Source organism: Lissotriton helveticus, chromosome 12 (assembly GCF_964261635.1).
Source record: "Lissotriton helveticus chromosome 12, aLisHel1.1, whole genome shotgun sequence".
Classification (NCBI taxonomy): domain Eukaryota; kingdom Metazoa; phylum Chordata; class Amphibia; order Caudata; family Salamandridae; genus Lissotriton; species Lissotriton helveticus.
In genome coordinates this window covers 246,283,867-246,305,893 of record NC_136073.1, presented here as the reverse complement: position 1 = coordinate 246,305,893, position 22,027 = coordinate 246,283,867, and the positions used below count along the sequence as shown (strand labels likewise).

The 22,027-nt window shown below is 43.1% G+C and overlaps 1 protein-coding gene across 1 annotated transcript in view; it reads left to right on the top strand.

Annotated features, from left to right (window-relative positions):
• The window catches only part of VPS9D1 (VPS9 domain containing 1), a 287,723-nt gene that overhangs the window by 223,574 nt on the left and 42,122 nt on the right, over window positions 1–22,027 (top strand). The window contains exon 13 of the mRNA XM_078671009.1: window positions 17,193–17,277. Coding sequence (XP_078527135.1) covers window positions 17,193–17,277 — 85 coding nt within the window. The remainder of the gene's footprint in view (window positions 1–17,192; window positions 17,278–22,027) is intronic.

Sequence of the window (22,027 nt, the reverse complement as noted above, 5' to 3'; positions counted from 1 at the left end):
GCAGCCACAGGCAGCCATCATCTACAGCAGTCCTTCCAGGAATAAAGATTTGCAGATAGTTGCAATTACCGGGCCCTACATTTATCTTGGGGACTGGGCCTGATTTACAGTTTGTTGGACATGCATAACTGATTTCCTGTCTATAATGCACCCTTAATAAGATGGACGGGATATCTGTGTTTGTAAGAGAGTAACCCATCAGCAATATCCTAAATTAGTCCCTTAGTTTTCTTCTTGAGGCTTTAACAAAGAGCAAGAGGGAGAAAAGCAGAAAATGAGGACGTTGAAGGATAAGCAGATGAGAAAATAGCAGCGTTGGCTGCTGCTGAACAGAAGTGTTGGGGTGGGTGGGACAGAAAAAAAAAAGAAAAGATGACTTTTCTGTTGGCCGTCACCTCTCCTCTATTCTCTTATCTTCCTTTCGGCAACACACAGGCTTCTAGACTCCTCTAAGTCAATCACAACACTGCTGTCATGCTGGTATTATTATTGATTGGTCTCAGCGGCCTGGTTTGCCGCTCAGACAGTGCGTCGGACTGTTCTTCACCTGACTGTGCAACACAGCAAAGTGGAGAAATGCTAAGTGCGCATGACGGTTTGGCCAGCACATGACGGTTTGGCCATCCTAAGACGGCCGGCCAAACCGTCATGCGCACTTATGGTGCCCACCATTCCTCCTCCCTGCTGGCTGCTGCTGTCCGTCAGGAGAGCACAGACCGCTCCGGTTCCGTACTGAAAAATAAAATGATAACGTTGTGTTATTTTCATTTTATTTTTCATTTTTGCACTGCTTAGAGAGCAGTGGAGCAACACTTCTCTGCCTTAACGGAGGAGCTGCCACTGGAAAATAGTTACAAAGAAAGAAAGCTGAGGTAAAAAAGAAACCCGTCCGAGTGAGATAAAGAGACAGGAGATGTAGGATGGTGGAAGAAAGAGGCAAATGTACATCGAATCTAAAAAGTAAGTAAGTAATCTTTATTGTTTGATTTTTAGAAAACCATTGCAATACAGCACAAAGCAAATGCATTAAAACATATATTAAAGGAATTATATAAAACAGGCACATGTGCCAACACCATTGGCCTTTAACAGGCGGGACCCCGGAACGGGACTCACTTCCTGCCTTGCAGAGTGAGGTGAAACTACGGTGGAACTGCCCTGAGCCTGTTAATACCAGTAGTGTGTCCAAATTAAGATGCACCACTAAAGTGTGACCAGTTTTCTAGGGGAACTCCTCCTGCCCTAAAATGTGACAGGTTCACGTAAGCAGATGTTGTAAACAGTGAACCCGTGAACATGCGTGTGCTGCAGATGAAGTGCAGTGTGCCTAGGATAAAATGAAAACTGCATCAAGACTGTTGTCGTTAGAAGGTGAATGTGCAAAGGTCAAGGCATCTAAAGACCTTAGCCGACTGATGGACCTGTGCAACGGATAAAGTGCAATGGGCTTAAACTAGAATATTAACTGCGTCAGAGCACAGGTTGGTTAAAGTGTTTTAGCTTCTACCTCTTAAAAGGTGTGTGTGCATGGGTCAAGTTGTCTAAGGACTGTAGCCGGCTGGTGCACCAACATGCACCGAATAAGTCTTTAGGGAGGAAGTCTTTGAAAGTGATCCAAGAGATGCACAGTAAGGGAAGGTAAAGGATAAAAAACTATCTGCAATACCAGGTCGATAGGCATTATCATAACAGGTCCGGAAGCAGAGGGCTAGGTATTTAAAGTCTTTACCCAGCTTACATTCTACATACATTCATACCAGAGCTGTTAATTGTCTAATCACACCCCTTCCCTTTAGCTGCTGGAGCCATGGCCTCCAACTTTTTTGAGAAACAAAGAACTTTTACCAGTACACAGTTAAGTTTAATGTCCGATGGATAAAAGAAGGCCAACAGTGCCTCCCTGCAGGACCATATGCCCTGGACGTTCCACCTTCTCGCAGCAGCTTCCGCAGGTCCTCCATAAGGGTGGGGCACAAGCACAGTATATGGATGATGTCTTCCTGACCCTGGTTGCACAGCTGACAACTCACCTGTTCCTCACATCTTTTCCATGCGGGATAATAAATTGAGGTTGGAATTTTCCCAATCTTGAGTCTCATGAACTGTACTTTGGTCCAATCATAGATCGAATCAAGACCAGTGATATTTGACTTCTCAGGCACACACGTGCTGGCAGTAGGCTCCTGAAGAAACCCTTTGAGCCCCTGCACTTATTTCTTTACAAATCGAGCACTGGAGTTAACACACAGAGCTTCTCCTTCAGCTACTCCTTCTGCATTCCTGCAATTTCATGTGCCAGAATAAAATACTTTACAGCTCCATCACACCACAGTTCCCAGAAGATTTATGCCTACCTTTACCTACATCTGGTGCCCCAGGCCATACCTATCTCACTTCTGGAGGCAGACCCTCATTGGCAGCACTACCACTGGTTCCACAATTCCTTGCACATTTTACACCACAAGTGAGGCCCCAGTCATGACCATACAAATGTATGTACAAACACTGTCACAGATATCCAAACATTAAATAGGAATTCCCTTTTCATCATCACGTAACTCACAGTAAAAGCATATAAGATAATTGAATTCTTTTTTGGAATTCACATGTTGTCTGCTATATTCAAGAAGCGACCTACGGTTTAACACGGCAGAGGTGTGGACAACTACAGAAGAATATATGAAAATGCTGGTTTACAGCTCGTATCATTTTCACGCTTTAGCACTAGTGCTGCTTGTTTCACATAGATGTATAAAAGCAGCAGAAAAAACAAATTCCTCGCGACTTTTGTTTGTGTCGTGGTAATAAATAACACATGGGTCTAAATATATTGAGTCAGAAAAAGCCAGTCTCTTAAGAAGAACGACGTGTGGTGGGGTCTGTTAATTCTGAACCTTAGTAAAGGTTACTTTTATGTGTGCTAAGAAAGCAAAGTTTTATATAGCGCGAACTAGAACCGAACCGAATCAGTTATCAGAGCGCTTTACATAGCACCAGTTACGTTACATGAGGACACAACTTTACCATTACTGAGTGGTAATATGAAACTCATAAACAGCATCCCATACCTAAGCAGGAGATTTGGTACACTGAACAACTTAGGTTGGAGAAACAGAGATGTAGGAAATTGGAAAAAGTTTGGCGGAAGAACCACACAGAGGAAAGTAGGAAAGAATATGATGATGCCTTGTCCTCATACCACAATAATATTAGGCTGGCTAGGAGGAGCTGTCTTCCTTCACAGTTGGCAGAGGCGGGCAATTCCTCCAAAGAACTCTACAGGATTCTACAGACTTTTGTGAAACCCATAGCCTGCGAGAGTCCAGATGATTTCTCTCAATCCCTGTGCGATGATATTTCCTTATTCTTTGAAAACAAAATAGAGTTGATCTATGAAAAACTCATAAAAGTAGCTAACCATAAGGGTAAAGCCTCTAGCACTCCTCCATTATCAAGCTCACATAATAGTGGCATACCTATACCCACATTCACTGTTTTTCCGGAGATTAGTCAAGATGACATCAACTCTTTGACAAGTCATATTAAAACAGGGTCTCCTCTGGATTTCCTGCCTGCCAAAATGGTTGCTTCTCTAGGCAACCTACTTGGCCCTACGATTCAAACAGTAACAAACCTCTCTCTTAGGGAAGGTCGGTAACCTCAAGAATGGAAAAGAGCTGTAGTTAACCCTATTCATAAGAACTCGACCTCACTATGGACATACTTATCCAACCTCCGCCAATTTCCCTTCTGCCATACTTGAGCAAGCTGACCGAGAAACATGTGAATACCCAGTTGTCTAATTTCATCGAGGCATCAGGAGGGCTTGACCACACACAATCAGATTTCAGACCCAACTACAGCACCGATTCAGCGCTCCTCTCTGTGACAGATAACATCAGGATGGCACAGGATAGAGGGGGCTCCATGATTCTGGTGCTGTTGGATCTGTCCGCAGCCTTCGACACGGTTTCACATGACATTCTTCTCGGTCGCCTGCAGAAGGTGGGGATAGGAGGTTTGGCTCTGTCCTGGTTTGAGAGTTTTCTCTCAGGCCGCTCACAAAGTGTCAGCTTGGGCTCCTATCACTCCACTTCTAGGGAGCTCACCAAGGGGGTCCCACAAGGCTCATGCCTAAGCCCTACACTATTTAATCTGTATGTGGCCCCTTTAGCTGACATTGTGAGAGCACATGGATTCACTCCAGTGTCGTATGCTGACGACACTCAGCTTCTGTTTCCATTCTAGACCCTCACTCCTGCAACTAAACATTCTTTTGCTGAGGGAATGAGAGCGGTGTCTGACTGGATGGCCTCCAATTGCCTACAATGTAATGTGGGCAAGACTGAGGTCATGCTCTTTGGGAAGGCTCCTCTCCTCTGGTCTCCGGACTGGTGGCCACTGGACTTTGGACCCGTCCCCTGTCCTAAACAGACAGTGGAGAACCTAGGCGTGCGATTGGACCAGGGACTACTGTTAAAAGAACATGCGAATCAGGTGACAGGGTCCTGTTTTCGGGTGATTGGACTTCTGAGGCGCGTATTCCCGTTCTTGTCGGACATTTTCAGAAAGTCCCTTGTCCAGGCCCTTGTAGTAAGCCGGCTAGATTATTGTAATGGCCTCTTCCTATCTGCTAATGAAGAGGTGCTCAGCAGACTGCAAGTGGCCCAAAATACCGCGGCAAGACTGGTCTTAAATGTCCCGCCTAGAACACCCTCTCGCCCCCTCCTGGAAAAACTCAATTGGCTGCCCATTCGTCAACGGGTTAAGTTCAAGATCTGCTGTGTTATACATAAAAGCCTGTTTGGCTCAGGTCCTCAATATTTGGCTGAAAAATTCAACATCTACAACCCTGGACGTTTCCTTCGATCCAGTGGCCAACTATTGCTACAGACCCCTCCGGTTAGAAAGGTGAGGCAGGGCGGTCGAGCGCTCTCGTACATGGGCCCTACCCTTTGGAACAAACGTCCCCCTGGTCTGAGACAAACTACCAATTATCTTATTTTTAGGAAAACATTTAAGACACATCTGTTTTTGACAGCATAACCTCATACGCCTTCCTAAAGCTCTGTTTCATGTACACTTGGTGAACCAAGCGCGGAGATACCCCTACGGGGGTCGAGTCCTGCGCTATATAAGCACCTAAATAAATAAATAAATGAATACATTTTGCTCCAGTACATGCTTAGAGCAGGTGGTAAATCTGTGTGCATCCCTGTGAGTGAGTTGGGGGTGGAGGAGTAGTGGAGGGACGTGGAAGGTACTTTCCGGCAGGGGGGAACATTGTCTCTGTCAGAGAAAAAGCAAGATTGACTGCTGGTGCAAGTCTCATATGGCTGGAAACATGGAGTCAGGTTCTCCCACACTTGTAAAAACCTAACTACTCGATATCAGAAGAGGCGGAGTTCCATAAGGTAATCCCACTCCATCATCAGGCACTTTTTTTGTCGATGATATTTTGACAGAACATAAGATGTTAGTGATAGTTTACTAAGTTTAGAAGAATCCCTGATAAATTGTCTCCACTTTGAAACAAATAAGGACAGAGCCACTAGGTCATGCCTTTGGGACGTATTGGCTTTGCCAATGTTTCTAGTGATGTCCAAGAGTGTCCTCAATGCTGCACTGTATGGCTAACGAGGAGAGAGGAAAAAAAGAGGCCTATGACACTGCCTTTTGCGTCATTTTGTAGGCCTGTGCATCAGGCGTGCCTGCACCTATAAAATGATGTACCAACCTTGTTTTTCGTTTGATTTACCAATCCAAGTTGGACCAGTAAATCCAGAATTTTTTTTGTGTTAGTTTTTTAACCGGGTGTGAGAAGCAACACAAAGGGCGCGATGGGAGATGAAATACAGAGGGTGAAAATAGGAAGCTGAATTATTTTTAACCTGGTGAGAAAAGCAACACAAAGGGCGTGGGTGGTAGAAGAAATAGAGTGAAAATAGGAAGCTGAAAATACGTTTTTTTCACAAATAGACAACTTGCTGGCGAGATCTAAAAAGCATTTTTAACCCGGTGACATCTGTATTACCTAAAAGGTCATACAATCCAAGGTGACCTAATTCTACAAAAGTGTATGCAATGTATTTTTGCCACTGGCATTTGTTACTTGCATCCTTTCCCAAGCAATCTTTAATGAATTCATGGTTTAGAAGAGAAGCTGGATTTAGCCCCACAGATCAACAATAAAAGAGGCCTCTATATTCCAGATATCCCAACACCAGCTGTTCATGACAAGACATTTGCAGTATTTGTCTTCCATTTGTAAATAAGTTATGTCTGTGTAACCCCAGACACCTGCACCATAAGTTAACGATGGAACTCATTTTTTTTTGCAAATGGCTAACATAAATAATACCCAATTTCAAGTCAAAGACATATGCAGCCGCTTTAGACCGAATTGGATGTCTGCCTTCTATTCTGCGAAAAGTTGGTCCATCCTATTCTACTATCAAAAAATATTCCCAAATACGGGAAACCTGCACTGTTTCTAAAATGTTATTCTTTATGTAAAATAATTTGGATTTAGGAATCCTCGATCTTATAGTGAGGTTAAGTCTTAGTGAGGTTTGTGGGCAACTCGAGGCCATCCATAGAGACGTTGGTGGGTAACTCAAGACCATCTATAGAGAGGTTGGTGGGTAACTCAAGAGCATCCATAAAGCCACATAACTGGTAATCAAGGTCTTCATCCCAGAAGTAGCCTAACTATTGGCTCACCATCAGCGATGCACAATAATGTTGGAATTAACTTCCTTCCCATTATTGGGGTGTCCTCACCTTCCATAGCAAAAACTGGTTTGTTTAGAAGGTAAAGAGTAGAGGGTCCAGAATGCACGTTTCTCAACTGTTGACCAGGACCATATCTTACTCAGGCAGAGAAGTTATGGTGTACATTTTCTCCAAAAGTCAATAGTAGTAAGTTGTACAGCCATTGAATCTAAAACTAACCATAACTATTTCCTGTTGACCTGGGAGACAGTGTACTGCGATCCATGAAATCTAAATGCAGCGATCCTCCTGAACCATTCACAGTTCTCAGTGCTCTTGGGGTAATGGAGACAACTACAAGGCCTCAGGCATTGCAAGAGACATTTGATTACAGAGAGACTCTCTATGACTGGGGCAGGGTGCCATCCAAAGCACCTTTTGCTACAAGTACACGGGTCAGTGACTCACACCTGCCTGCTTGAGCTTGTCAATACAAATATCACCCGGTGATCTAGAGGTTGAGCTCTGTGTATTTCTTGAGGGAGAACGCATATAGAATATTGCATCACTCTGGTCCCCACATATATTGGTTTCCCACCCTTCCTAAGGAATGTACACATAAATAATGAATGTGGTCTCAAGGATTACTGCACCCCCCTGAATATGACGGATTCCTTGTTACACTTCATCCTGCAAATCATCAGAGGAAAAATGATTTATCTTATCCCCTACCCCTCCAACGAGGGATCCTAACTCTACCACTTCTGCAACACTGGATCACCCTAGTCCTCACAGTCTTGGCATGGAGCCCAGTAGTGAGTGATTTGCTGTAAAAGCAAAAGGAACAAATGATGGACGGAATGCTGAACAATGCAAACATTCACCCCAGTCACAACGTTCTCAGTTTAATCCATCATTCAGTCTTGACCCTGTGCCTCATGGGAACAGTGCAGTCCGAACTGTCAAGCCAGGTCCTCCCTGGACCAGAAACAAACATCCTGGGACCGGTTTTGGGGCATCACCCCTCATCAGCCAGGCTAGCTTAACTCCTGTGGCGCAGTGAGCATGGGACCCACGTCTGGGCATGCCCTTCCCACTTAGGGCGACAAAAGCAAAAGGAACAAATGATGGACAGAATGCTGAACAATGCAAACATTCACCCCCAGTCACAAAGATCTGGGTTTAATCCATTGTTCTTTTTATCACAACGCCACCCCAGTTTGGACCCAGCCATATGCAAATCAGTCTTGACCCTGTGCCTCATGGGAACAGTCCACCCCGAACTGCCAAGCCAGGTCTTCCCTGGACCAGAAACAAGCATCCTGGGACCTATTTCGGGGCATCACCCCTCATCAGTCAGGTTAGCTTTAATCCAGTGGCACAGTGAACAAGGTACCCACGTCTGGGCATTCCCTACCCACTTAGGGCAACAAATGCAAAAGGAACAAACGATTGACTGAATGCTGAACAATGCAAACATTCACCCCAGATACCAAGACTATATCTAAACTGCAGAGACCGTGAGACTACCGATCCCTAAAGGTATTCGATAACATTACCTCTACTGTGAGAACCATTCACTAATTTGAGTAAAGGAAAGTCCTCTGCCTTCTTTGTGTGAAGTATGATTTATTTTGAGGGAAAAACTGACACTACATAAGGATTCACCTTTTGAACGGTTCTCCTCGTGCTGCAGCGCAATCAAGACGTTATGCAGTTCTCCTGTTTTACACCGCTGATGTCTCTATTGAGCTGAAGCACCTGGTATGGCAGAGCAGTTAGCCATACCCATGCATGGATTTGAACTCTTAGACTGTTCTTAGCATCCTCCATACCCCAATCCTCAGACTATAACTTCACCTCCTCCTTCTCTGTGAAAGTTCATGAAAGAAGCCTGGCAGCTCTATTTGGTATACTCCTGGGATATTTATTAGCACAGTCAAAGAGGTTGATGAGGTGGCGGCAGCACCATGAACAAGCCCGTTGAACTGCTAGCTCGAAGGGAGCATGTCCCAAACAGCCTGTGGAAGACTGGTCGTAGTCCCACTGCACAAAGGTGGGCCAAGGACCAGGCTGATCAATCCAGACAAGTCCTCTTAACAGCACATGCCTATAAATTAATAGAATCCCTTTTATTTATGATACTTCAGCAGCTCCAGCCACCAACGTCTAGTCCACTCCCCAAAATGGGATGCCTCTCAAAAAGCAGACACAGCGTCTCAGTTCAGCAACCAAGACTTAGAATTCCCTCATGCTTGAGATATGTCCCGAGTAAAAAAAACTGCCGTTAAACAGAAGCTAACACGTCACCTCTTCCAGCTTCCTTGCTCACACTTATCCATTCAGAGAACATCAACACATAGTGCTGTTCTCACTGCTGTTATTCCAGCCTCTTCCCTAAAACAGTTTCTTACAGCGCCAAGACTCCTCAGCTACACTGGAATGAGCGCTTAACAAGATCCATAGCAGTTTGCTTTACCCGTAGCAAGTTCATGTGAGAGAGCGACAAGGCCAAGTGCTTAGTGCGTGACTGGGTCAAACTAACGTGATGGTGGGATTGACTTGGACTTTTACAATGTCTTTGATACAATACCGCACACTTAGCAGGCTCATAAACAATCTGAGCTGCTTCGGATGGGAGCCAGTCAGCAACCCAAGCCAGTAAGTGCCTGATCTCAAGCTGGGAATGATTTCTCGTGTATATAGGTCATTCTGAAGAAAGCAAGTTGCACATTGTTTTCTACAGCTCTCAGTTAGCTGCCCCTCAGTACATTTGATGAGTAGAGATGCAGATGAGTTCTGTGGTTAAGGAAGGAGATGTTGCCACAGGTGTGAAATGCGAGGAGGTCTCCATTATTTGAAAGAAGTGTCTGCAGTGTGAAAGGAGTGACTGCAGCTACCAAAGCTTTGCCAAAGTGCATTCCCGCTAAGAGTGGAATCCCAGCTCGTTGCTTGTCAAATTTATAAATATGAAGCAGTGGTATTTAGATGGTGGTTTAACAGTCTCTTCATACTCAATTTCTGTATTAAAGTACACGATTTCAGATTTTCATGATAATCCAGTTATAATTAATGTTGTAATCTTTATATCTAACAGGGCCGCCAGAAGGAGGGTGGGAGTGGAGAGGGTGCAGGTCCTGCTCTTTTTTGAAGGGTCCGCACTCATGCTCTAAAACATAATTCTAGATTATGAAGCAAGCTTACTCTCTTTAATAATGTTGAGGCCGATAACATGGCTAATAGTCAGTGTTTAATTTGAGCCGGTGGTTTCCAGTGCTCGGCACCGGCACTTAATTGTCCGCACTGGCTGGTATCCTAGTCTGCTACATGGTGGCGCTGTTTATATAATTTAGAGACGAGCACAACAAGAGGTGTTTAATTCAAAATACCTTAAAAAGGACTAATACCTGCCGTCCATCCCATTCTTATAGCTGTGGGGGCCTGGAAATGTCTGAATTATCACACTTGGAGAAGTGTGATGCATAGTAGTTTTGTCAGCATTGTCACTGGCATTACTAATGGGGGAATGGGACGTTTAAGCTTCTGCGGCCTCCTGACAAGGGTCGCAGCACTTTTGTTTCTCCCAAATTAAGCACCACTGATACTAATAAGTGCTGAAGCTGCTGTATCTTTTCCTCCCCGTTAGACACCGTAGAAATAAGTGTTCGTGCTATCTGAAGGTCCCGTGTGAGGTTTTCGTCCCAGTCCTCGCAAAAACATGTGACATGACTGATACTTAAAAAAAACTCTATATAAGACTTTTCTTAATGTGTTGATTTGCAGAGCTATCTCGATGAGTTTCCCTATGCTCAGTTAAAAATGAAATAATATAAAACCAGTCTATGTGAACTGCTGAAGAACACGGACGGATTAGTTCACATCTAGGTTGGAGAAAATCCATTCACTGGCATGTCTGCAGGATAAGGGTTACATTGGTTTTTAGATCCATGCCTTGGTTGCCTGGATACTTTCCCCCTGTTTGAGTTTATTTTTGAAAGAAGACCTATTTCTGTTGGAGCCACTTAAAAAAAAATAGTAGGACTACAAAGAACTATATGTATCACTTCTGTTTGGTGTCAGATCAGCTATGCTCAAAGGGGCAATTATTTAAGGAATTGCCCAAAATAAACTTTATTGCTCATAGGTTCAACTAATTGGTATGTTTTGTTTATTATTGTAGAAAATATTTCAGTTATGTATACGCTATGTTTTGGAATGTAGTTAAAGTGTTGTGGCAATACATAGTGAGGGACAAAGATCCTTGCACTGTACGCTCTGCCATCTGCCATTTAGTTTGACATTCGGGCGGACTCTGTCCCCCCCCCCCCCCGAGTATACCTGACATCAGTGAATCCATTGGAGGTGCGCCTTGTGTTTTTGTGTTACTCACAAACATAGCTCAAGGCTCTGCTAAACTAGGGATGCATCTAAAGCATACTGGAGAGGAACTGATTTCACTGAAAATAGCGAAAAATCATTGAAGACACCAAAGACCAGTGGTGCTGGCATCGGTGATACATAACTGAAGTTATAGAGACTGTGAAAAATCCAAGCATTTCACAAAGAATAAGAATAGCAAATCAGCCACTTCCATTCTGCCGGAGAGTGGTAAAGGTGTGATATTTAGCTTGTGGTGCATTTTGGGGCTTACAGTTTCAAATAATGTACTACAGCGAGTAGTGCAGTGTCATTTACAGACAGCACATTTTCTATTGAATCGCCACAAAATTCGGACTGACATGCAGTTTTACTGATAAAACTAGATAGCACACAGACTACAATGTGTGGAAATCGTTTTTTAGCAAATATTTACCATTTGACATCACCAAATCGTGTCTTGGTTTGTTTTGATCCTGGTCAAATCTTTGAAGCAACCCTTCACTAAAAAGCAATATGCATTGACAGGAACTGCTGTGGCGGCAAATCCTGCCAATGCTTTATAAATGACCACCAGCGTGGCGGTCATTTATAAATTCGACGAGATGGTCCTGCACCTTGGGGAAGAAGTAATCTACTCCATCCCACTGGTGGATCAACAGGCCGTCCGCTAAAATATAAATCGGCCTGTAAGACCCAAATTAGATCTACAGGCAGATCAATAAAAACACAAAAATAAAAAATTACTTCACTGTAAGAGGTCTTCCCTCTGATGCAGAAGGGAGACTACATGGCAGCTATTGAAGTTAAAGATTTCTACCTCCACGTACCAATGAACAAGGGGCACCGAAAATTCTTGTAGTTCGTGGTGGACAAGGTGAACTAGCAATTCAAGGGGCTTCCCTTTAAAATGAAGTCTCCGCAAAGAGTTTTCACAAAACATCTTGCTGTGCAGGTGGAACACCTCAGAAGAAAGGGAACACATGCATATACCTATCTGGACGACTGGGTAATAAAGGAAAAGTAATTCAAACAATAAACACTGTCATGGGAACGCTGCACAAGTTAGAGTTCTACCAATCATCATCAAATCCAAAAAAGGAAAACGTTTTTTAGAGGGTCCAGGTAATAGTAGAGCAAGCGCACCTCTACCCGAAGGGTCAACGTGTCACAGTGAGAATGTTGAGAAAAAGGATAGGCATGATAGCATCTTGCATTCCCTTAGTACCCCAGGTGCGACTGCACAAGACCCCTATAGGAGTGGCTACAATAACAATGGTCAGTCAGACGAGAGTTGAGATGATCAAGTCACTGGCACAGACAGAGTACAGAAAGAGATGCAGTTGTGGAATACAAACAAAATTACAGTTGGCACACCATTTAAACTACCAGCTCCCTCAGTAACCATTACAACAGACGCATCCCACACGGGTGGGGATCCCAAATGGGAAAACCGATCAGGGTACTATGGAACCCAAAAGAAGTAGTACAGCACATACATGTGGGGAAACTCAGGGGTGTCTTCTTAGCACTGAAAGCCTTCTAGAAACACCTGGAGGGAAAGTCAGTCAAAATCCAAACAAAAAATACAACCACAATGTTCTACTACAATAAACAGTGGGGAAAAAAGATCTCACATGGTATTCAAACTAGTACAGGTTATATGAAAAGAGAATCTAGAACAAGCATTTGCAATGCAATAGGTCTCGCATTAATTAAGTTTGAGCTATTGGTATTGCTAAATATTGCAACATCAATTGCAACAAAAGTCTATAAACTGTAGGCCCAAAAAATGTGTATGTATTTTTGTAGCAATGGTGGCATGCTGCGCAAATAAAGAATGCCATAGCATTAACTTGCCAAGGCCAGACCTAAAGGCTTTACCAATGCTTCTTACATCAATTCATTTATATGGCTCTTAAAGCAGTCTTTTAGTACAAAACGTTGAACAGGTCTGTCCTGTCGACTTTTGGGTCTTAACAAAAGAAAACAACCAAAATATATGTTGGCTTAATAACGGCAACTAACGTACAAGACAGCTTGTTGTTTTAAAAAAAACAGGATACTGAACTGCTTAACAACTATATTTCCCCAAACTGCCCGCGACACGCTTCCCATTTAAAATGGATTCAGGTTAAAGGGATTTGCTTCAGTGTAACTAAACCCCTGCCCAGACAAGGCTTCTCTCAGTCTTACAGACAGACATCAACCACATTCCTGCACTCCCTCTGTCCAGCAGAGGGTTCAAAAGTGTGACATTTCAACGCATGACAGGCAGGGCTAATCCCAAAACAAAAAAGACAAGCAGGTGAGCAGTGACAAAAAAGGTATTAGACAAAATCATACACATCCAGGAATGCTGAACGAACACGCAAACATTTGCACCGACGTATAATAATAAGCAATTATCCTTTTAAGACATTTAAGAAAAAGCCAAACCCTACCTCAAGGTCAGCTAAACAATGTCTTTAACCACAAGCAGGAAGCACGCCTGCTGCAGTGCCCCAAATCTCACATTGCTTGTGGGGGAACCACAGCTAGCTGTATAATTGCAATAAAAAAAAGCATTGGCATAGCCAATAGGACTCGCCTTTGGGACCTTATAAGTGTTTAGCCATACAACACTTGTTGCACCAAGGATATTGTGCTGGATAACTAAACACTTATAAGGTCCCAAAGGCGAGACCTATTGGCTATGCCAATGCTTGTTGACATTGGCTTCTGTATAAAAACGTACAGTCAACTAACAATTTGGAGCTCTCTAAAATGCTCCCAGAATATATGCCAATAAACAAAAACAAGATTGGCTTGGAGATATACATTTATATAGTACAATTATAGACAACTTGAAAAGAGATAGATATAAATGGGTCCGATTCTTAAATAGTGTTACAAAAGCTGCAGGTATATTATTTTTGCACAAGTGTAGATTTTGGACTTCTGTGAAAAACTTACTCCTAGTAAACTTTAGGGAATTCCATTTTCGCATAAGTAACTGTATATTTATACTTGCTCATGTGAAACGTGTTCAACAATAGCAAATTAATTTTTCTTGCACATCATTTCCCCCAACCCTGGAACAGTTTTACACCTGACTTTTTCACTTTTCAGGAGTCAATTTTCAACTTTTTGGAATATTAAGAGCTTGAGAGGAGTACTGAAACCCATTAAAAATATGCTAGTTTGTGTGCGCACAGAGAATCCTAGGGCATTCCAACCCTGGATATCTACCACGTCCTTTCCACTTTTAGACCCTGCATGCAGATATGTGCCAAAATCAGAGCCTTGCTGAAATCCAAACTTCAATATAAAATGAACTCTGAAATAATCATAGAGGCTATTATTAGGCCTCTGATATAGTAAGCTGGTCACCTCACTGCATGTCAATAAAATGGAGAAGAGGATTCTCTACAGGACAAACACATTTCTGAAGCATTTGTCCCTTAGACAAGGAAAGATTTTATAAAATTGCACACACCTGCAGGGCGTCCCGATTTTGGTTAATTGACTAGACAAAAAGGCGGGAAATTAATTAAGGGGCTGGGAAGATCATAAACAAGCTAAAAGGGGGCGGGGTACCACAAGAGCAGGAGAAAAGCTATCAACAACAAAGCCAGCAAATTAGATTGACAAGAAAGTCAGCAATGCTAAGCAATGGGCTGACCTAAGCCTACTTTAAGGACTGGTATGGTTGTCAAACTTTAACAACAAACAGCTAACAGCTGATCTAAATAAAGGTCAGCTCTAAAAAAAACAACCTTTGACAAGCAATTGTCAACTGAAGTCAACACTTTATTCAGCTCTGGCCACAGCAGGGGGAGGGAGCTCATGTCTGGTTGCTACTAGGACAGATTCAAATAAGGTACCACCTTGGTACCATCACCACTACCATGTTCTGGTCGTCAGTGCGGTCGGGATTCGCTTGGCAGTTGAAGCATTGAGGGAATGGGAGACCAACATATACTAAAACAGAAATCCGGTTCCCCAGTGCACTTTCTAAAACCATTTCCACAACCCTGGCTGCAAGAATCACTTAAGACAGCATCTATTAACCATCTGTAACTCCACTGATGGCTTCAAGATTCTTTCAATATACTGTATTCCACCCACATAAAAAAGAGAAGCATCATCTTGACTAACACAGAAAGACTGTACTCAGTGGTCCACAAATTATCATCATTAGAGCACTCACTGTAGGTATGCAGAGGAGGAAGCATAACCTGGGCAAACATACAGAGGTGAGGGAAAATATACGTTTACAGATAAAGAAACACAACTTTAAACTATATAACTAGCCATGAATTCAGGGAGCATTTTGCATTAAGATCCTTAGCCGTTGCTCAGCCCTGACTCTTCACCCAAACAAGTCATCAATGCAGGTGCAAAGGTTAAAGAATTACAGAAACGGCATATATAATCTCTTCCGAGGTGAAGATCATTTGGTGAAGCCTCGTTTGGCTCTTTCAAACTAATATTCACAGAAAGTCTAACGTGCATCACAATAAAGAATGGAAGCAGCACTTTGTGAAACATGTAGCTCTACGATCTGAATCGGGTCATCCTCTTTTAAAGATGCCGTCGATTTCATATTTGCATCTCCATAGTAGAGGCGGAAAAGGAACAAGCTAGCAACAAAACAAGCAAACAAATCCCCCCCGGCCCTCACTTACCTACCTCCGGCCACAAAAACGCTGAAACACGCTGTGACGCACACCGCAAGTCGGCCTGGAGCGCGCCTCGGCAGAGACGCGGGAGGACAGGAGCGTGACGCGCGTGAACGTGCACGTTGACATTCCCGCGCGTTCACGGACCTGAGTCGGCTCGTGCACAGGTCTGGAGCTGCTCGCTCACTGCTCTGACTCCCTTGGCAGGGAGCAAGGCGGCTATAAGTCTCGTTGGCGGCAGGGCTTCGCCCTGCAACGCCAGCGAGACCTAAAAAAGGATAACAGTTTTGACCTAGGGAATCCAACACACAAGCTAACTGACTGCGTACACAGACAAGTACCACACATATTTCGGAGATAAAAGGGGAGAGGGGTTGGCCTAACGGCTAAGGCGCTCGACCTCGGACCTGGGGATTTGGGTTCGAGTCTCGGTAACGACGCCATAAACCTCCTGTGATTCTGGGCAAATCACTTAATCTCCCCGTGCCTAAAATGAAAGTGTGTCCTCATGTAACGTAACTGGTGCTATGTAAAGCGCTCTGATACCTGATTCGGTTCGGGTCTAGTTTGCGCTATATAAAACTCTAAAAAAAAATGGTGGTGAGGGACATCTTTTGGAGGCGGGGCACACTACGCACTGACTGAATTTGACTTGTTGCAACACAAAAAATGCTAAAAAATCACAAAGCTTTGCCACGGTATTTCTCCACCAACAGTCCTTAGTTAATGCCTTGTCAATGGAATGGTCAGGGATTTTTGCCTACACTTTTTCACCGATACTAGTGATAGAATGTGTGTTACAAAAATGCAAATAGGCCCACATGACATTAATCCTAATCGCCCCCAAGTGAGCCACGCAAACGTGGTTCTCAGACCTTACTGAAATGTGCCAGGGTCATGAAAATTCCAGTGTATCATACATAATAACAAAATAGGAGGGATAAACATTCCATCAGGAACCAGCTACTTTGAGCCCGCATCATTGTTCCTGGAGACATGGTGGTAGATCTAAGTGACCAAGTTCAAAGATCCATTGAGATACTTAAGGAGGCAAGGAAACCTACCGCAAGAGAGTATTGTACATACGTGGAACTGGCTCATACATTGGTGTAGAGACTTGACACGAGACACTATAGTGATCAGGTACCTTAAGCATTTGCTAGTCAAAAAACTCTCTTACGCCTCACTGAAGGTTGACTAGTGCCTATAGTGTCCATAATAGTCAGAAGCTTCTTCACCATACCAATCATAAAACACAAGGTTTTGTTGTTGCTATTACAGAAGCTGGTGAATTTGACTGCATTGAGGTTTGGCTCTTGAATTACATGTGGGACAATCTTCTTTCTATTTTCCATGGAGGTTTTACAACTCTTGACCATGAAAAGCTGTAACCTTCTTGGTTGTGCTGGTAACACAGAGGCTGCTTGTGTTTTTCAGTGAGAACTCTTCGACTGATCTGCGAGTGTGCTGAGGACTACTGCAACGAAGGAGAAACAAAGCCTCAGTCTAGTACAGCCGCTATGTAAGTCTGTAGCATCATTTTTGCTCATGACCACAATAGGATTGCAAAAGGAGCTCTTTAGTTGCTAGTTAAAGAGCACACTAAGATAGGACAAATATGTAGCGTCAACTGTAAAGCCATTGTGAGACAAATACTAATTAGCCTAATTAACCATGAATAATCTAATTATTGACCACTGTAATCAACATGGCACATATTCATTCACAGCCTGCAAGCACAGAACTTAATGATATTCTTTTTGATGGACAGTATAAAACGTATTAGTTTTAAGTACCTGCAGTGTTTTCTCTTATTAATATGAAAGTCAAATGTATTGTGTTTTTAAACAAGGTTTATGTAAAAGACATGTATGTTACGGTAAGAAAAGTAGAATCCAAATAATCAAACCGATAAAACGTGCAAAACATCCACTGATTTGGGCAAATATACAGTTATAAAACAAGGATTTGCTGTAAATTATGATAGTTACTAGAAGTGAATCACTGCTTTGCATATTTAGTTATGTTAAAATGAAATTCCAGTGCTTTGCTACGAGTACAATTACTACATTTTCAGACCAAAATGGCTCTTAGTTTTCGCCAGAGAACACCCAAATAAGGGCAAGTGATATGTTTATTCGATTTTATATTACAAAAATGACAAATTCTGTGACATTTTGATATTTCCTTTCACGCTTCTTCAGGGAAAATTAGGACTTAATTTAATAAAATATCATCAATGCCATGTTTACAACATTTGAGTGCCCAATTAAATAACATTGTTGTGTTTCTAGATAGCAAGTAAGAAGGATTTTGTTGTTATCAGTAGGTACAACCAGTTCTCTGAGTGCTTTTGTAATTAACTGAATTTTTGATCACGTATCAGCATCGACAGTGAAGCAGGCAACACTTTTGCTCACATTAATGCAGATGCAAAGTTGTAGGGCAAAACATGAACTTAAGTATGAAACTGTTTCACAAGTACTCTTTCAAACATACACCTGAAAAAACGGGTGGGATTTTGAAATTCAATTGGACTTGGATAGGGGTCTCTGGGTGCAATGCTAGAGTCTTTTTCCAACGTTTACTTCCCAATCTTTCTGATATTTTTAGGCTACCAGCTCCAAGCCAGTGTCTGATATGCAAATATTTGCCTCGTGTTTTTATTGTATGCCTTTGTCATAACAGTCAGAAAAACCCCCAAACTTCTGACTAAACTTCTAATAGGCTTGTAAATGTCATAGCATGTCCACACAAAGTAACGCAGAAAGCTATTTCAAGGTAAGCACTTTTTTTAATCTAGGGGTACACTAAGAAATGAAGATCTCTAACAAGTTCAGGTTCAGCACCTTTGGTCTGCAATATACATTTCATCACAAAGACAACATCATCTTAGTTTCCATGATGATTAAATACTAAGGGCCAGATGTAGGTAGCCAAATACCGGTCGGTAACGGCCTATTTCGGCCGTTACCGACCGGTATTTGGCTTTTGGCATGTAGGTGGCTCGGAATTTACAGAATCGGTATATTTACCGATTCGGTAAATTTACCACTTCGGTATTTCTCCGATTCGGTAAATATACCGATTCTGTTAATCCATATGTAGGTGGCACAGTTTGCAGTGCCACAGGCCCTTAGGATTTCTTATTTTACCACCCAATCCTATTGGGTGGTAAAATACCGAATTCCAGTGTACATGCACATCTGTGCATGTACACCTATGCCATGTGACACACAGACATGCCCTTAGGGCATGTATGTGTGCCACATGGCACACAAGCCTGCAATTGGGGTGCTACAGGGTGTCAAAGTGACACCCCGTTCCCCCTGCCAGGATTCGGTATTTACCGATTCTGTAAATACCGAATCAGTATTTTCCATTGATTCCTATGGGCTTCAAGGCCCATAGGAATCAATGGGAAATACCGATTCGGTATTTACAGAATCGGTAAATACCGAATCTTACAGATTCGGTAATTGAAAAATAAAAATTACCTACATCTGCCTACTTCCAATTTACCTACTCTTAAATACCGAATCGGTATGATTCGGTATTTAAGAGTAGGTAAATTGGAATTACCTACATCTGGCCCTAAATGGCTTGTGTGGGGCATCCCAGCAAATGGCAAAATCACATGCCCCAACCAAAGGTCTGCATAAGGTAAAAGGGAGTGAGAACTGATCCTTGGAGTAAATGGTCTAGCAGCAGGAAGTGTCATAACGGAAATATATAGAGTAAACAACCAGAAAATCACATTGCACGCCTAATTAAGTCAGTTCTATTTGGAAATGCATTTTAGCCAGCGTCCTTATCCTGAACTTCCATCCACGTCTGTATCCAGCAATCTTATCAGTCTGAAAAGAACATAGTAACCCCCTAAGGAAGAAGATTACCCTATGAAATATTATAATCTAGATAATTGAAACATGCCCTGATGTCAAACTAACAGTGGAGTCATCTCAACCTTGCTTTAAACACAAAACATGTGGCAGGAGATAATGATTACTCTTAGAAATCAGGCGGACAAAACTGGTTTTATTATTGTGGTCAATCTCCTTTGTAAACCCCAAAGAAGAGTTTGGTCAGTGTAGGGAAATAGTTTATGAAGTGTGGCTCACTGGTTAGAGGAGGCAGACCCTGAAGCAGAGGTCAGACCCGGGACCAGGGTTCAATTCCCGACGCGGCAGGGTCTTGAGCCCAAATATCCACGGACTCGATAATTCTCGTTTCGGTGCCTACTCGAATCACGGGTTCACACTCTGCAGCTCTGGGCATTAGCTGCTTAATCTCCACTACGGCCCCCCGCGGCGGGATGCCTGGCTTTCACCTTGGGGATGCCCAGAACGGGTATCTTACAGGGAAAAAGCCAGGACGGGTTCCCAAGGCAAGCGCCGAGATGCCTATGGGTATATATAAGAACGCATAATAATAATTTTGGTGATGAATGATTCCAATTGCTATTTTATAGAATAAGTAACCGGTTTATTTTTGGCTCGCAGAAAATGTATAACTTGCATGAAGGTGCGTGTGTTAAGAGTGGGCTATAATGTCAGATTTGTATTTTTTCCTCTTGCTAAACCATGATGCTGCTGCTTTTTTTGCCTGAGGTGCATTGACAGAGCCATGCAGGTTGAGAGGAAACTACAGGACAGGGCATTACAAGAGCTGTTTCATACATTCCAGAACTGGAACAGCAGAGGAAGCAGAAGGACTATGTTTGTGCTGTCCCATGTTCATCCATTAAGGGATGTTCCATACCAGAATTTTCCGATTAAGTATGTCAATTACCCCTGTGCACATTTTTTGTGTTTAATATCGTCTAATGGTTATCCTGAATAGACTGACATGGATCAACCCTCCATGGACCAATATGAACAACATTGTCCTAGATTAAGGCCTTTTGGAGAAATTGGATTATGTCCCAAAGTAAAATAAAGGGTACTCCTGGGTCGGATCTATAGGGCACTATCACATATGTTTGTTTTTTTGACACGCTGGAACCATAATAGCAGCTAGAGGTGTGTGCTGCAGGTTTCAAAATCTAGGGGCACTGAATCTAGGCCAGTGGAAGCAATGTCAATGAAAGGCATTATTTCATTGCGTAATTGTAAGCTTACATCTCGGCCGTGCTTCATCCAGTTGACTGTTGGAGTCTCCTAACTATGGAAGAGAAAAGAACAGCCCTTGTCTTGGCATCCTTTGAGCTCACATGCTGGGATGTCTGGAGAAGCAGCCAGGCGGCAGTGAACTCCATGACCTCAGTCATCACTGTGCTAGTCTTCAGTTTTGCCTTCCAGCCTTGTTGCCCCCACCTTCCATCAGTGCCGGCGCTTTCAGAGAGCTGGGCTTGATGGATGCTTTCTGACATTGCTTCGCACCACAGGCTGCCTTCCCCGCCGAGCCCAGCCACCGAGGGTCACGCTGTCTGCCCACCCAAACAGCGTGAGCCAGCAATTAGCGAGTTTTGGATCTGTCAACCCAAATTAGCAAACGAACAAGAGGAGACAAATTAGATCAGGCAGTGAGAAGCAACGCTGCTGGTTGAGGATCAGACTCAGCATATTTGCTAATGAGTTGTCTTCAGTAAATATTAGGACTTTGTAGTAATGGGAGTTGGGCCCTCTGGAGTAGGCTCTAGGTGCATGTCCAGGTCCAAAAGTGCACACCTCCTAATTGAGGAGTTCATTTTAAATGTAGGAAAGGCCATATCTTTGCAAGCTGAATTCAGCCTGCTCAGCCTCTCCTCACTGCAGTACTTCCAGAACAGGTTTTCTGACAAATTGTCTGAAGCTGAGCATAGCAAGAGAAGATTGTACATAAAAGAATGTTCCAACTCACCTTCCACCCATAAAGGAATTGACAGAAAGGCAGGTATGAAAACCGCGAAAAACAGATTATCAATCGATACACTCATAGACCTCATGCAGAGAAAAGTAATGGTATACAACCTAGAATAGGTTGTTACGCGAGTTAACAAAGTGTGCAGAGACAGCAAACATCAAAAGCAGGGAATGGCACAAGTGATTCACAAACACAGATTGGATCGCAACCTCTCCTATAAGAAACCATGAAACCTCCACAGGCACAGGCTGGACTAAACCCCTATCCAGACAATGCAACTAACTACCTCTTGTCATTTAGGGCAGATAGAAAACACTTGCCAATACATAGCCAGTGCACAGGGTAACCACGAATCCCTTCTCAACTAGGGCACATAGTAACATCCAACATCTTCTCATCGAGGGCAGAGGGCAACTTTACCCCAAGCA